The sequence below is a fragment of the Mus musculus genome, chromosome 11 (genome assembly GCF_000001635.26).
Source record: "Mus musculus strain C57BL/6J chromosome 11, GRCm38.p6 C57BL/6J".
NCBI classification, from domain to species: domain Eukaryota; kingdom Metazoa; phylum Chordata; class Mammalia; order Rodentia; family Muridae; genus Mus; species Mus musculus.
Genome location: NC_000077.6, coordinates 28915501 through 28933519, shown reverse-complemented (window position 1 = coordinate 28933519; position 18019 = coordinate 28915501). Strand labels below are relative to the sequence as shown.

Here is an 18019-nt window from a genome sequence, read left to right as displayed (position 1 = left end):
CAATTACCATAGATAGAATAACTAAAGTATTCCATGACAAGACCATATTTACACAATAGCTTTCCACAAATCCAGCCCTTCAAAAGATAGTAAAGGGAATACTCCAATACAAGGAAAGAAAACTACACCCTAGAAAAAGCAAGAAAGTGATCCTTCAACAAACCTAAAAGAAGACAGCTACATGAACAGAATACCAACTCTAACAACAAAAATAACAGGAAGCAACAATTACCTTTCCTTAATATCTCTTAATATCAATGGATTCAATTCACAAATAAAAAGACATAAACTAACATTGATTATGTAAACAGGGGCCAACATTTTGCTGCATACAGAAAACCCACATCAGGGACAAAGACTACCTCAAAGTAAAAGGCTGGAAAACAATTTTCTAAGCAAATAGTCCCAAGAAACAAGCTGGAGTAGCCATTCTAATATTGGAAAAAATTGACTTTCATCCCAAAGTTATCAAAAAAGACAAGGAGGGACACTTTATACTCATCAAAGGAAAAATTTACCGAGATGAACTCTCAATTTTGAACACCTATGCTCCAAATGCAAGGGCATCCACATCTGTAAAAAAAATTTTACTAAAGCTGAAAGCACATATTGCATCTCACATAATAATAGTGGGAGACTTCAAGACCCCACTCTTATCAATGGACAGATCAGGGAAACAGAAACTAAAGAGAAACATTCAAGAAACATACTTGAAACTAACAGTTATAAAAAATGGATTTAACAGATAGCTATAGAATATTTTACCCCAAAACAAAAGGATATACCTTCTACTCAGCCCTCATGGTACCTTCTCCAAAACTGGCCATATAATCAGTCACAAAACAGGCCTCAACAGATACAAGAAGATTGAAATAATCCCATGCATCCTATCAGATCACCACAGACTAAGGCTGATTTTCAATAACAACATAAATAATAGAAAGCCCACATACAGGTTGAAGCTGAACAACTTTCAACTCAACGATAGCTTAGTCAAGGAAGAAATAAAGAAAGAAATTAAAGACTTTTTAGAGTTTAATGAAAATGAAGCCACAACATACCCAAACTTAGGGGATACAATGAAAGCAGTCCTAAGAGGAAAACTCATTGCTCTGAGTGCCTCCAAAAAGAAACTGGAGAGAGCATACAATAGCTTGACAGCACACCTGAAAGCTCTAGAACAAAAAGAAGCTAATTCACCCAAGAGGAATTGGCGGCAGAAAATAATCAAGTCAGGGCTGAAATCAACCATGTGGATTGAACTATACAAAGAATCAACCAAACCAGAAGCTGGTTCTTTGAGAAAATGAACAAAATAGATAAACCTTTAGCCAGACTAACTAGAGGGCACAGGGACAATATCCTAGTTAACAAAATCAGAAATGAAAAGGGAGACATAACAACATAATCTGAGGAAATTAAAAAAATAATCTGATTTTACTACAAAAGGCTATACTCAACAGAACTGGAAAATCTGGATAAAATGGACAATTTTCTAGACAGATACAGGGTACCAAAGTTAGATGAGGATCGGATTAACGATCTAAACAGTCCCATATCCACTAAAGAAATAGAAACAGTCATTAATAGTCTCCCGACCTGAAGAAAAAAAAAAAAGCCCAGTTCCAGATGGTTTTAGTGCAGAGTTCTATCAGACCTTCAAAGAAGCCCTAATACTAATACTCTTCCAACAATTCTACAAAGTAGAAACAGAAGTTATTCTACCCAAGTTCATTCTACGAAGCCACAATTAGTATGATACCTAAACTACACAAAGACCCAACAAAGAAAGAGAACTTCAGACCAATTTCCCTTATGAATATCGATGGAAAAATATTCAATAAAAGTTTTGCAAATTGAATCCAAGAATATATCAAAACAATCATCCATCATGAATAAGTAGGCTTCATCCCAGGGATGCAGGGATGGTTCAATAAACGAAAATACATCAATGTAATCCACTACAAATATAAACTCACAATAGTCACAAATAATATAAAATATGTTGGTGTGACTCTAACTAAGGAAGTGAAAGATCTGTATGTTAAGAACTTCAAGTCTCTGAAGATAGAATTCGAAGATCTCAGAAGATGGCAGGGTTAATATAGTAAAAATGGCCATCTTGCCAAGATTCAATGCAGTCCCCATCAAAATTCCAACTCAATTCTTCACAGAGTTAGAAAGGGAAATTTGTAAATTCATCTGGTATAACAAAAAACTTAGGAGAGCAAAAACTATTCTCAACAATAAAAGAACCTCTGGTGCAATCATGATCCCTGAGCTCAAGCTATACTAAAGAGCAGTTGTGATGAAATTGCATGTTGCTTGTACAGTGACAGACAGGTAGGTCAATGGAATAGAATTGAAGACCCAGAAATGAACCCAGACACCAGTCACTTGACCTTTGACAAAGGAACTAAAACCATCCAGTGGAAACAAGACAGAATTTTCAACAAATGGGGCTAGCTCAACTGAAGGTTATCATGTAGAAGAATGCGAACTGATCCATTTTTAGCTCCTAGCACAAAGCTCAAGTCCATGTGGATCATGGAACTCCACATAAAACCAGAGACACTGAAACTTATAGAGGAGAAAGTGGGAAAGAGCCTTGAACATATGAGCACAGGGCAAAATTTCCTGAACAGAACACCAATGGCTTGTGCTACAAGATCAAGAATTGACAAATGGGACCTCATAAAATTGCAAAGCTTCTGTAAGGCAATGGACACTGTCAATAAGACAAAAGGCCACCAACAGATTGGGAACAAATCTTTAGCAATCCTAAACCTGACAGAGGGCTAATATTCAATATATACAAAGAACTCAAATAGACTACTGAGAACCAAATAACCCTTTTAAAAAATGGGGTACAGAGTAGCCTTATTTATTTATTTTTTTTCCATTTTTTATTAGGCATTTAGCTCATTTACATTTCCAATGCTATACCAAAAGTCCCCCATACCCACCCACCCCCACTCCCCTGCCCACCCACTCCCCCTTTTTGGCCCTGGTGTTCCCCTGTACTGGGGCATATAAAGTTTGCAAGTCCAATGGGCCTCTCTTTCCAGTGATGGCCGACTAGGCCATCTTTTGATATATATGCAGCTAGAGTCAAGAGCTCCGGGGTACTGGTTAGTTCATAAAGTTGTTCCACCTATAGGGTTGCAGATCCCTTTAGCTCCTTGGAGTAGCCTTATTTATAATAGCTAGAAGGTGGAAACAACCCAGATATTCCTCAACAGAGGAATAGATACAATGGAGTAACTACTCAGCTATTAAAAGCAATGACTTCATGATATTATTAGGCAAATGGATGGATCTGGAGGATATCATCCTGAGTGAGGTAACCTTATAACAAAAGAGCACACATGATATGCACTCACTGATAAGTGGATATTAGCTCAGAAGCTTGGAATACTGAAGCTTCTGTATAATACAGAATACAATTTGCAAAACACATGAAACTCAAGAAAAAGGAAGACTAAAGTGTAGATACTTTGATCCTTCTTAGAACAGGGAACAAAATACCCATGGAAGGAGTTACAGAGACAAAGTGTGGAGCAGAGAGTGAAGGAATGACCATCCAGACACTGTCCCACCTGGGGATCCACCCCATATACAACCACTAAACCCAGACACAAGTATTTTCTGGCAGAATCCTGTTGTAGCTGTCTCCTGAGAGGCTCTGCCAGTGCCTGACAAATACAGAAGTGGGTGCTCACAGCCATCCATTGGACTGAGCACAGGGTCTTCAATGAAGGATCTAGAGAAAGTACCTAAGGAGCTGAAGGGGTTTGCAGCCCCATAGAAGGCACAACCAGTACCACCAGAGCTCCCTGGTACTAAACCACCAACCAATGTAAACACATGGTGGGACTCATGGCTCCAGGTGCATATTTAGCAGAGCATGGCCTAGTAGTTCATCAATAGGTGGAGAGATCCTTGGTCCTTTGAAGGCTCTATGCCCCAGTATAGGGGATGCCAGGGTCAAGAATTATGAGTTGGTGGGTTGGTGAGCAGTGGGAGGAGCACGGGGATAGGGGGTTTTGGAGGGGAAACCAGAAAAAGGGATATCATTTGAAATGTAAATAAAGAAAATATCTAATAAAAAAAGAAAAAAACCCAAGAACAACAACAAAAAAGAAAAGGTCTAATTATAACTTGGACAATGAATCACTGATGTAGCTCCAAGCTATGGGAATTGCTTCAAATCAATGATTTTCAAGGACAGAAGGAGTGAACTGTAGAGCTTGAGACCAAACTGGTGTTTGTCTTACTGCTCTGAGTCATCACTGATTTTGAATTTCAATCTACAGTCAAAGATAACATACAATTTTTATGAGTGCTGAGGATTGTTGCACCGTAAAGGAACTCATGTGTTAGCTTCCCCAAGTTCTTTGCAAGTTACTGATCCTAGGAACTAGGGAAAAAAAAGTATTTACTTGCTATTTAGCCAAAATGGGTTAATTTCAGTTCTGAGATGGATGTATAAATAATCAGTTCCTTGTTAAAACCTGTTATAAGAAAAACTATAGGCAGAAACTATGTATCAAGAGATGTCTAATAGCTTATGAATAAATGAGGGAGATGTTTATGCAATGGATACAAAAGGAATGTATTACAGACATAAACTATGTTGTGGGAATTACAAATACGTGGATCTCAGTGTATTTTGAAAGATGTGGTATGAAAGAAGCCAGGCATAAAAGGCCACATGTATGTTTCTATTCATAGGAAACATCAGAATTGACAAATCAAGACAGAAGGTGCTCAGTGGGATCTTTTATGAAAGCTTGTGAAGAGTTTTACTGGGGAGGATGATAATGAGCTCATGTTTCTAGCAAATAAAATGTTATGGATCTAGAAAGGACTAGTGGTTGCACAGCTTGGTGAGTGTGTTGTGTGCATTGAAGTGTGCACTCCAGAGCAGCACATGCTAAAACAGTGTGTGCACAATTTAAAAAATGGATTTCCTCAATAGGACGGCAGAATGTCAGTCTTTCAGTGTGTCTGATTTGTGGGTTGGACCAGGCTTGGACTAAAGAAGTCACCTATTTGGCAGCTAATAGTTTCTGTTAATCCAGATTATTTATTCAGTGTATCCTGTGTTTGAAAATGAGGCTGGAGGGCCAGTGTTTAAGGAAGAATATTCTATAGATTCCTGTTACTACTCAGTCTCTGGCAAGCTAGAGACAAGAAGGTCTTTTTAAGATGGAAAAATCTTGGAAAATGTCTTAGGCTTTGGGTTAAATGTTTACAAAGTTTAAAATGTATAGAAAACAGATGCATAATGGTGATTTGATGCTTTGCCTTAAACATCTGCCTTAAAACTGATCCTTACAGTAAAGACCAACACAAATATGGCAGATCCCTATTTCTGTAAGTGTTCTTGTAATTAAGCTCTGACTCAAAGGCTTTGTCTACAGGCAGGGAAATCTAGATTGATTAAATGTAAAAGTTGAGGTCAGTGTTTAAGTCATGTGGGCTGTGAACTCTGGTGTAGCAGGTGAGGGAAGGTGTGGGGCTCACTAGTGTCTCTCTCCTCTCTTTTGTCCTGAAACTCACAAAGCTCACCTCAACCCTACAGTTAAAGAATTTATATTTTGTTCCTCAGTAAGGTTTCTTTTTAAAATTTTTTGCACAAATAAACTCCAAAAGATACTTGTTTTTAGCAGCAAGGTTACTTGTGACAGGCTCATTTATTTGTGCTTTTAAATGAGATGTAAGAAACTATTGGTTGTGCACATTTGTGTGTGTGTGGTATGAGTTTAATTGTCTTTTTGCATCTTTGTGATACATATGTATATATATGTATATGTGTATATATGTATATCTTTGTGATATTTTATATATGTATATAAAATCAGCTGTAATTGGTCATCTTAAAAATGTCTGGAAATTGGGTACTCTTCTAATTAAAAGAATATTTATTTTTATTTGAAAATATGATACATCAAACAGATGTAGTTATTCTAAACAAACAAGACATGAAACTTCTTCATATAATTGATCAGGAAAAATAATGTGAATTCTAAGAGTAAAGAGCCTCTTTTTCCTCCCTCTCTGAGTGCAAGTAAGGGTTACATTCTTGCTGGCAAACTAGAGGCTTGTTAGAAATTAGGCTTAGGCATATAAAGTTTGCAAGACCAAGGGGACTCTCTTCCCAATGATGGCTGAAGTGGGAGTTGGGGGGAGGGGAGTATTGGGGGGAGGGTCTGGGGGACTTTTGGGATAGCATTTGAAATGTAAATGAAGAAAATACCTAATTAAAAATAAATAAATTAAAAAAAATTTTAAAATTCTACTAATAAATTTCTATGTCATGTAAAAAGAAAGAAAGAAAGAAAAGAAGAGAAGAGAAGAGAAAAGAAAAGAAAAGAAAAGAAAAGAAAAGAAAAGAAAAGAAAAGAAATTAGGCTTAGAAACAGGAGTGTCTCCAGGGAAATACCTCTTCTTCATTTTTCTCTGAACTTTAAGTGCATTTCTTGCTTCAGGGATTCTATTATATGTACTTATTTGCTTCTTTCGAGAATTCTAAAATGATTTTGGAAAAAGCTATTTTCTCTACTATTCCTCATAGACTTCTCAAAGAGATAAAATTTGGGGGGATAAAATTTGATTTTTTTTTTTTTTTGGAATTGTGAGTGAAATTTCTGACGAGTTTTAAGATGCCATATGGAAACAAGCATATTGCACAATAACAATTTTTCTGCTAAACAAGAAACAAGTACCTTTATACTGATCATTAAAATACAGACCAACACAAACATGGCAGATTCTCATTTTCTAAAGAAATATATCTTTATTGACTTTTTTCCATTTTCTTACAAAGCAGTTAAAAAAACCCTCCTTCTTGATCTTCATGCTAAGATGGCCAATTCTCACGGGATGGTCTGTGGAGGTGTATATTTCTCTATACAACACAGAACAGTATCCTTGCTTGGTCCCATTTTGCAGGAAAGAATCCAAGTTTCACTAGATAATATATGATTAGCTCTCTTAATGTTGGATAAAGGTCTAATTTACACACAGTGATAACGATAAACATTGACTCTTATGGATTAAATGCCCACTTCTTACCATAGTCTAGCTATTTGAATATACATGTACTAGATATAGCTATAAATAAAATAGAGTTTTAAGGTAATGATATTGTTTGGCTGATTTAAATGCTTGTAGTAGGCTTTATATGAGTAAAAGGCTAAAATGAAAATGGCCCCACTATTATTGTCAATCTTAACACAGAGCTTGTGCGGAAGGTTCCTATACTACTGACTGTCAGCATCTCCAGGTCCACGATGTATTCTCTTGGTCCTGATAGAGACTTCACAAGCACCAGCATTGCACTCACAGGGCTTGTTTGCTAAAATAAGAAGAAAAGAAGGGTGGGTACAATGATTTTTCTTGGGCTTGAGTTTCTAATTTGCTGCTGCTGTTGTTGTTGTTACCAGGGGAAATAATAAGTTAAAAAAGAATTGTTCAGTCCTTGCTTACTCCTAACTTTTATCTTTACCCTAGCCCACTCATCTGCACTAGCTCCAAGGTGAGGGCTTGCTTTTAAAATTCTTTTTTTTCCCCCACTTCTCTTGTTAACATGTGTTAACATCTTAAATATTTTCTTTGTTATTATCATTTCTCTACTCATGGATTGAATAATTATAGTCACTCTAAAGAGTTCACATGAGAATCTGATAATCTTGAAACTGGTAAAGGAAGTGGTCATTTGTCATTTTCTTAACAATGAGCATTTGTTTACATTCTAGTGAGTAAGGAGTTAGTACATAGCCAGGCATGGTGGCTTATGCCTTGACTCCCAGAGGCAGAGACAAGCAAGAGTTCAAGACCAGCCTGGTCTAAAGAGATGAGTTCCAGAATATCCAGAGCTACACAGAGAGACCCTGTTACAAACAGACAGACAGACAGACAGACAGACAGACAGACAGGTAAGTAGTTGATTTAAATAGAACATGACAAATTTTAGGTTATCTGGATACACATAGTATGAGCATAAAGGAATACATACATACGTATATACATACATATTCCTGAAACATTGAGGTAACATGTACAAATACCTTAGAGCAGACGTTCTCAACCTGTGGGTTGCAGTCCCTTTGGGGATGAATAACCCTTTCATGGGGGTCAGCTATAACCATTGGAAAACACAGATATTTACATAATGATTCATAACACTAGGGAAATTACAGTATTGAAGTAGTAATAAAAATAATATTATATAGTTGGTTGCCACCAAAACATGAGAGGGTTGCAGCATTAGGAAGGTTGAGAACCTCTGCCTTAGAATCATCAGGGAGCAAGAGAAATTCTGGAAATTAACATGTTCAAAACTGGACATGGAGTGAGCATTGGCAAATAGAGGGAGATGTTTTGGAAGGGTCAGTAAGTGAATGAATGAATCTGGACACAATGGATAGAAGCATAGATTAAAATTTAGCTATCATCACAAGGGATGCACATTCAACTAAGACAGATTACAAAGCCTGGGAGAGGATGGCATTGAAGGAATGGACAGAGGAGAGAAATAAAAAAGTGAAGCTAGGGCAAGAGAGATGCCCTGGTGGTTAAGCTCAGTGTTGCTATAATGTAGTAGGTTGGCCTCATGTTGCTTGTATTCTAATGTTAATATAGATCCTCCAAATTGCATGAGAGAGTCACAGATATGACACTGAGGGACCCTTGTCCCAGTTAATTATGATTAGTAAATAAAGATGCCAGCAGCTAATTGCGGGGGGAGAAGAGACATAAGCAGGGTTTAAGTTTCCTAGATTTGGGACCATGAGGAGGATGAAAGAAAGAGAAAAAAGCTTCCATGGAAGGATACAGGAAAGAGAGCCACCATGGCAGAAGAAGAACATGCAAGAGGGAGATGGAGGGCCACCACGTAAAATGGCCAAGAGAATGTGGCCCAGAGAGCTGACTCATTGGAGTTAAGAGCAGCCAAGATGGAATATCGAAATTAATAAGTAGTAACTTGGAGTTTTTGGTAGGAAAGTTGATTCTAACAGCATGGAGGTTAGGCAGTTGCCCAGCTATTGTGCTGCTTAAGGCATATTAAAATATAAGGCTGTGTGCATATCTTTTATCTGGGGAACATAAATGGTCAAAGGCAAGAAGAAACCTCTCACTGAGATTTATTAAAATAATTAAATCAACACTCTAACATGAGGAACGGAGTTCAGATGCCATAACCTATTAACAACTGCCTGTAACTCCAACTCCAGGAGATCTGACACCTTTATCTGGCCTCTGCACCTTGACACCATGTCTCCTCATACTCATAAAAATATGTACGTAAACATAAATAATTTAAAAACTAGAAAAAGAACAAAACAGAGAAGAAATAGATTCTTAAGTAAAAAAAAAAAAAACCATGTAAGTGGACAGCAGTATCCAGGAGAGCAAAGGAAAATGAAATATTGAAATTGAAAAGTGTTCTTGGATTTTACATTATGGATGTCATCAGTGGCTTTTCCCCTACAGAAACTTCAGTAAAGTATTTAGACCAAAAGACAAAGAAGTGACCAAAAGGTGAGGAAACACAGAATAGCCTAGTGTTCCAAGGAAGAAGGAAGACAGTATAACATCTAGAGGGAGAAACATGTTCAAAGGGGGAGGTAGAGGAGAGTGTAATGGAATTGGGTTTCTAGAGGAGACAGAATGAGAAGTACATGGTGCTGGGTTGGTCATGACTTACAGTTATAAAATATCATTGGAAACAAACCAGGTGGATAATACAGAGTTACATTTTTAGGGATAGAATGGGAAACTTATACTGGCTAGTGTCAATGCTGGTGTCAGTGATTTCAAAGCAGGAAGTGACTCTTACTAAAATTGTAGGGTATAAGGGCTTACTAAATATGGGAACATTTGAACATTTGAGAACAAGGGCTGAAGAGAGTGGATTAAAAACATACAATAAGCACAACAGCATTGTCGCACACACGAAGGACCCATCTGAAAGAGGATACTAAACTTTTACAGTATCATCAACCTGTGGTTACAAGCTTGGTATGAAATGTATGTGGGTTATAGCATCTATCTAGGGTTGCTGGCTGGGGAAGTGAGGTGCTGGTGACACTTCAGAATGGGACTGAGAGCATTCAGAGAGGAGGATCATGAAGCCAAGATCTCATTTTCTGATGACAACAGACTTCAGGTTACGGCTGAGGTTTGAGAGTTGGTGGCAGAGTGGCAGATGCCAAGCACAATGGTGAATGAGATGATTAGTAGGCCTCAGACCAGGTGAAAAGTCTTCATGATTTAGCTTTTCTTTAGTTTAGGTCTTCTGAGCAATTTGAGCCATCTATACTCTTCCTGAGTGATCTTATCCAAAACAGTGGCATCTATTTAGGCCAGAGAATTAAACATTAAATTGACTCAGGGTAATGGCACAGTAAAAATTCTTTGAGAAAAGGAACTGTGCACTGAATGTCTTCTTTGTTTCTCACAGCAGCCAGCATAAGGCTGAGGACACAGTAGGTACTCAACTGATGCTTGTTGACTGATCCCTAAGCATGAAATGCTGTCTACTGGTGGAATTTTAGCGTAGAGATCTTATAGGACTTGATTTGACTGTGTGACAAATACTCTTAGAGAATCTATTTTTATTATTTTAAGTTATTTTTCTCATTCTTATTCTTAATTTGAGGTGACATTTTTCTCAAAAACCTCAGACTAGCCTCAAACTTACTGGATAGCCCAGGATGGCCTTAATCTTACAGTCCTTCTAATTTTGTCTTGTGAATGCTGTGATTTCAGGCATGTGTATCCATGCCTAGCTTTAAATGTTTTTGTTTTGATTACTAACAAATTAATTTGATTGAAAAAAAAATTAAAACTACCTAACAATATACCAAATTGGTAATGGTTCATATTATTCATGAAGATGGGCTGTCTGGAGAAAAATATCGTTTTAAAAATCAAGCTAATAAAAGAAGTTATAAATAAAACTAAATTTCAAAGTGTCATGTTTACTGTAGTGAAAAAAATACATGTTGGGACTTCATCTAATTGCATGATGGATAGGCTGGGAAGTTTTTATTTTCTTAAATGATGGATAAAAGTTCCAACAGAAAGTTAGTTTTAGAGAAGCTTTTGAAATGAGCCTGTTGTGCTCTCATGCAGTTACTGAATTGTGTAAAACTCAGGTAGAGACAACTTCTACCTAGAGTGGCTCAAGTTTAAAACACATGTTAATGAAACACATTCTCTTATATTAGGAAAAATAAAAAAGCAATCGATTTTGAATTGAGTTTTTCTCTTCAGAAATTAATCCCTTCTAATTTTCTGGTAAAGAAATGGGTGTGGAGCAAGAAGGTAGTTAATATATCAAGGGACAGGATAAATATGTAAATATCAAAGCAATCTATAAACTTTATTATGAGAAAGCTTTCAGAGTGTTTTTATCTGCACAATTGAACAGCATGTGCTTGAAGTATCTGTTTGGGGCATGCTTGTGTTTGACAGTCACACACAGCTTTCTTAGATGCTATGGCCTGAAATCAGGATGGCTTTTAGGAGACTACTTAATCTTTCAGAATATCACTCTCCTCTTAATATCTGATAATACATACTCCAGACAGCTGAACACAGTGCTTACACATGAAACTGTAGGTTTTAGCTTAATCTCCACGTGAGTGCACACAGCAAATGGCCACCTTTACAGCCACTGGTGTTACCTAAGCATACTTACTCGTAGGTAGAACTCTCCATTTTCATTTCCAGATTTAATCCGAAAAGTATTAATGGTGTTTGCATAAATCATTGTTGCCTGTATCTGGAAGATGTCTGAAGGCACGGACCTGTCAGATCGGATGCTCATGTATTTGTAGACAATGGACTGGGGCAGCTCCCGGCACATAGTGTTTGAGACTGGGCAAACACATCGGCTGCAGGGACAAACACAGAAGCAGTCACAAGTTTGGCTAGGGAGAACCAAATAATACTTATGTTTATAGGTTCTAATGTCTTACTTTTCTGATGTTAGAACATAGTGATCTTGACATGGGTTTCGTGGGTAACAGCGGAAGCCCCCATGGTAATTCCAGCACATCTCATCTTCTCGGCATTCATTGGTGGTCTCACATTCATTTATATCTGCAGTCATGCATTAAAGAGTTTACTGACATAAGCAAATTGTATGAGTACCAGATTCTGGTTTGTAAGGAAATGCATTGGGAGAACTCTAGACTGTGGTCAGTTTACTTTATTTTTATTTGTTTGGAGTGGGTGCTAGTGCCATGCAGAGCAGGCTGGCATGGAAGTCACCATGTAATCAAAGTTGGCGTTGAGCTGAAAATTCTCCTGCCTTAGCCTCCTAAGATCTAAGATTACATGTGTATAGCAACACACCTGGCTTGTTCAGTTTGGTCTTAGACACAAGACTAGATGCAAGTTTACTGCATTTACATCAATAGGTATCAGTGAGTCACTCAACATGGCATTTCATGGTATATCAGCTCTCACTAGTTGTCTGACTGTTGAATTCAAAGTCAAACACAAACTATTGACTTCACTTACATGAAAGTAAACAAAATACCAACAAGAATTCATCTCCTGTCCCAAGGAGTGATAACCTAGCTGAGAATATAGATACATCTCTAGTTCCTTCCAGAGTAAACTGTAATTAAGTGGTAAGCAAGACTATAGATCAGATATACAGCTGATTGTGTGTGGAGGATTAGGGACCAGAACAGAAGAGGGGCATCTCATGTGGGCCTTCAAGAGTGGTGTTTAGATGATTTCTCATGCATAAAAAGAGAAAAGCTTCCCAGGAAACAGCAGCTATTCTGGGAGCCTGAAAAGGAGGTAGGTAGATAGGGAGAGTGACATAGAGAAGGAAGGAGTGTGGGTGGGCAGGGAGAGAGAGAGAGATAGATAGATAGATAGAGAGAGAGAGAGAGAGAGAGAGAGAGAGAGAGAGAGAGAGAGAGAGAGAGAGAGGTGGTGTGCATGCTTTGGGAGGGCATTCTCCATAGGATGCAGGAAAAACGTGAACTGTGCAGTGTTTCACCTCATAAAGCAAAGGTATTTTATGACTGTGTGGAAGGAGAAGAGACTGGCAACAATGGGAGGCAAATAAGGAAAAGGCAATGTCTACTGAGCAGCCAGATGAGGAAAGAGTCTTGGGGATGAGACTGGTGGTGGTTAGACCAGGCTAGACAGAGACTGAGTCTAGATCCAGCTGATTGGATCCCCAGATGACTTTTGAAGAAAAGGTTTTTAACTAGCAAGCAGTATTATATGTTAATAGCAGCAATACTTAATGGCCATATCCTTATATAATTACAGCTTCCTTTCCATATGAATAGTAGTTTGGATTTTGTCTCATAGAAGCTGGTTCTAAATCATGCAATCCTACAAGAGAGTATTTTCATTCCTTAATTTATCTTTCTTTAAGTGATTTACCTAGTCCTGCTTCAACTCAGCTATGGGCTAGGTGCTAGGATTTAAACTCTTGAATTTTTATACTTGATACTGTCCATTTAGGACCATTGTTGCTTTCTATTTCACTTTGTTGCTTTCTGTTACTCTATTATTAAAATGTTTTGTTTTCATTGTGTGACGTGTACTCCCTTGGCTTATAAACACTCAGTGGGAGGGCTATTATAGCTAGTCCTGAGTCTTTTCAATGATGGGTATTAACTTAGTTCAGTTGTTTCTCACACAAGCTGTGTGAAAATAGGTGAAGAAGATGTCTCAGTTGGAATGGAGGAAAAACAGAGGATATGTTCAAGTTCATGAAGTGATAGGAGTAGCTCTATTGTGAGAATTTTAAAAAGAATTATTCATTTATTTATTTATTTACATCACAAATGTTGCTCCCACTCCCAGTTCCACTTGTGGAGTTCTTTCCTCCATCCCTCTCCTCTTCACCTCTGAGAAGGTGGCTCTCTGCCCCCCAGGTATCCCTCGACCCTGGGACACCTAAAGGACTAGGTACATCCTCTTACACTAAGGCCAGATGTGGCAACCCTCTGCCCCTTTGCTATATATGTGGTGGGGGGTGGTGTCTCAGACCATCCATTGTATGCTCTTTAGTTGGTGGCTCATTTGAGAATAGTTTTTGTGCCTTGTCTTTAAAGGAAAGGAATTCTATTAACTTTCAGCTGATTAAAATTTTCTAGAATCCAGAAGGACACTGGAAAAGTACACTGTTTCTAAGAATAAGTTACAGGAAGTATCTTCTTGGCCTAACTATAGTTAAAGAAAAAACATAGATTCCATGGAAGTCACTATTGACATACTCATTAACTAGTTTTACTTTTTTTGTAAAGTGAAGGTGGTGTTCTGCTATAAGGAATACTAAGACGGTTTGTAATATGGAGACAGTCAATGGCAAAAGGAAATCTGACACTATGACCGTACTAAGTACTTCCAGTAACTTAGGATCTGCAACAGCTATATAATTCTGGAAATTTTTTCAGGAAGAAACAATATTAAAATATTCAGTATGGGGGCTGGAGAGATGGCTCAGTGGTTAAGAGCACAGTCTGTCCTTCCAGAGGTCCCAATTTCATTTCCCAGCAACCACATGGTGGCTCACAACCATCTATAATGGGATCTGATGTCTCTTTTGGTATGTCTGAGACAGCTACAGTGTAGTCACATACATAAAATAAATAAATCTTTAAAAAATTCAATATATATGTGTGAGTAAGTATATCTTCTTTTGCCCTTCTCTAGATATACACATGCACAGTGCTCTGATTTTTGTGAGCTAATTGTCATGAAAACATTTGAAGTTTTCAGAAGACAAGATTCCAAATATATTTGATTTTACTTTGTTCTTACAAATGATAGTGGAGTAGGGTTTCAGTAAAGGAAAGCAATTGCTTTAAATGTTAAAATAATGTAATTCTTTTTGACAAAAAGATACTTTACTTCTGTGCATCTTCCACATGACAACACCCATGAACTTCTAGTTACAATTTTAATACATTTTTTACCCTAAATTATACAGAAATATTTGTGAAGATTTAGTCCAGGCAAATAAGTTCCTATTGTGCATTAACTAAAATTCATCTTTGCTGACTATCAATTCCACTTGTGATTAGAAGCACAGATATTTACTTGAATGAGTTCAGGGGAATTGGGTAAACTATTTGACTCGCTAATATTTTCCTGCATGTAATATTCACTTCCCAATCAGGGTTCAGTGAGATCATTGGAACTCAATGTTTCCCCACAATTAACATTTGCAGAGTTGCTAGTAACCTGGAAAGGGTTATAAAATGTTCATTGTGCTACTGATGGCATTCTGATTGTGTTTATACCTACTGGCTGGAGACTGTTTATCTATTACAAAATCCAAGGTCTTGGATGTCCTCTGAGCTCATAACTTCCTCCATGCAACTGTGATGTTATTCTAAGAATCCACATACCCTTGGTCTTGTTCTTTTAAAAATAAGATTTTTCCTGTCCTCATGAATAATCTTTCTAATTTTAAGTAAAACAGACTCTCTAGAGATTTACTATTGCTCATTTACATTGCTAAGTAAATTTCATCAAAACACTGTGAACTGTGTAAATCATTTCATGTGTTTTTTTGGTTCATTTTCCACACCTTCCCTTTTCAAAAGGGAAAGCCAAAGTTTACTCTGATTATTTGTTCAGGCTATACAGAGAGAATGCAGTAAAGTTAGATTCAAGTAGATTTTCTGTCACTGGGTTCAGTCATAGTTTTCTTTTTTCCACTGTTTTGTATAAATAGGTTTATATTAGACCTTCTGGGATTATCTATGTTTTTTGTCATTATTTGCCAATCTTTCTCCCATTAATACAGCATTGAAGGTTAGGGGAGGAGGGTGCATATTTTACCATCTTTCTGCCAGTCTCTGAATCATATTTTGTAGAGTGTTCTCTCTTCTACCTACATGAAGATGTAAGGACCATCTGAGCATTTATTTTGAGATTGGGCCCATGTCATTAGACATTATCAGATCAATACTTGCTCTTCTTGAGTTGTTCAAACATATTTTAATATCTACCATGAAGAATTTTGTTTTCCTTGACACCTAAAATCCTGCCTTATTTGGCTGGGAGTGATGACACATGCCTGTGATTTCAGCACTTAGGAAGCAGAGGCTACAAATTTGAGACCAGCCTGAGTTATATAGTAAGACCCTCGACGCCCCTCCAAGTGTACAGAATTCAGAAGTTTGATGTTTCAGAGGCTTTGAGGGTTGTTGAAGGTATGTCTAAAATTGGTGTCTAAACTCAAACCTCAGTAAAATATTTTAATGACTGATTTTTGGTAGATTATTGGAAGGTATAGTTCCATAGATTTTAAGATATTATGTGATATAAAATATATTTAAATCATACGTTTTAGAAAGGAAGTTACTTTAAAGCTTGAAGAAATTCAGGGTTACCATTGAGCCTCTCTCTCACAAAATGTGATGTGTTACCTTGCGAATCAGGGGCTCAAACTGTGCAGTCAGGTGGAAAATGAAAGTCTGAATCCTGTAACTCTCCTTACATTCTTTCTGGCTAGCTGCATGTTCACCTAGTGAGAACAGTGAGCTTACCCTGACAGGTTCTGCTGCGCACCACTTCGTAACCCTGTGGGCACATACATGAGAACTTCCCAGGTTCATTGACACATTGATATTGGCATAGGTAGCTTGAGGTTCTGCATTCGTCGATGTCTATAGAACCAGACAAAATTATGGATATAGAGTTGAGAAACTTTTGTGCCACTGGCTTTGTAATACATATTTTTAGATAGGCTAAAGAGTATCAAAAGAGTAAAAACTCTAAAATAGAAGAAATGCAAGATTCTATCTGAAGTGCTTGGACTAGCTGCAGCAGCAGTATCTGCTCCCCTCTCTGTCTCCAAGCCTGCACAGGTTTTCTTATAGCAGGTTTCACTGAAGCTAAGTAGACAAGTGAGTGGGATCATGACAGACACTCTTCCCTTTGGGTTCTACAGACCTACTCAGGTAGCAAGTTTGTGTTTGCCTGTTCAGTAATGGTGGAACTCTGCTGATAAGATCTCCTGAACTTTGAACTTCAAGTTCCACCCCTGCGAAGTTTTGCAGAGGTTAACATCTTGGCATGATATGGCCTTCTGGGGGAAGAATCACTTGCATTTCAAAATTAGCAACCATCCTATAGTTTGCTAAGCGGGGCAGAGGCAGCAGTCCCGAGCTGGCCCCTTATGGTTTTAAACACAATTGCACGGTTTGAGATTTCTTTGGATGAATTATGACATATATGGTTCTAAATAATTGTGGACAGACTCATGAAGGAGGTATGAAGATCAAATGTGGATGCATCCTCTTTATTATGCCTTAAGCACCCAGAATTTCCCAGAATGAGCATATGTACTGGATTGTGAAGGTCACCCACTCCACTGAGTGTCTGTCTTTCTACTAATTGGAAACTGCAACTCAGACTTCTTTAAACCACAGAGTGTATGGATAAAGCAAAGCTAGTGGCCAGGTCTCTTGGTTGTTACCACATCCTCAGATTGTCAGATTCTCACAAGCTCTCACCAGAGGGACACTTGGAGAATAAAGTCACTCCTAGGCTGCACCTTGTGTTCCAGCTACTTGATGCATCTTATCTCTTCTAGTAACAGACTCAAAAGCCAAGGTCTTCACTGAACTGAAGATATAAGATTTCAAGAACAGGATCAGGTAAGAAGACCTTGACCAGGCAATATGACATCAAGAAAGTTGCCCTTTGCTAGAAGATACTTGGACAACACGTTACCTTCACAGTTGAGTCTGTCACTGCTTAGTTCATATCCTTGATTACACTGACAGATGAATGAGCCAAGAATGTTGTAGCATTGTTGAGCACACTGGTTGCTGGCATCACATTCATTTATATCTGCAAGAAAAGGTTTTAAATCCACATGTGTCTGTGTATGGGTAGCTGGACATTTTTAAGCTCAGCCTTGCTTTTTGTGCTGAGATCAACTGGTGATAAGTAGTTCCCTTGCTGTATACAAACACACTGGAGAACACACATTCAGTTTCACAGTTGCTGG

At 37.8% G+C, this 18019-nt stretch overlaps 1 protein-coding gene across 4 annotated transcripts in view; it reads right to left on the bottom strand.

Moving 5' to 3' along the window:
• Positions 1-6776: 6776 nt before the first annotated feature.
• Positions 6777-18019, bottom strand: part of Efemp1 (epidermal growth factor-containing fibulin-like extracellular matrix protein 1) — a 73590-nt gene continuing 62347 nt past the window's right edge. For 3 of the 4 annotated variants that reach the window (XM_030245799.1, NM_146015.2, XM_006514660.1), the window contains 5 exons: positions 17740-17859; positions 16551-16670; positions 11994-12117; positions 11714-11909; positions 6777-7363 (listed from right to left, as the gene is read on the bottom strand). In XM_030245799.1, coding sequence (XP_030101659.1) covers positions 7202-7363; positions 11714-11909; positions 11994-12117; positions 16551-16670; positions 17740-17859 — 722 coding nt within the window. In that variant the 3' untranslated portion in view covers positions 6777-7201. The remainder of the gene's footprint in view (positions 7364-11713; positions 11910-11993; positions 12118-16550; positions 16671-17739; positions 17860-18019) is intronic. The other variant, XM_030245798.1, reaches the window with a different exon arrangement.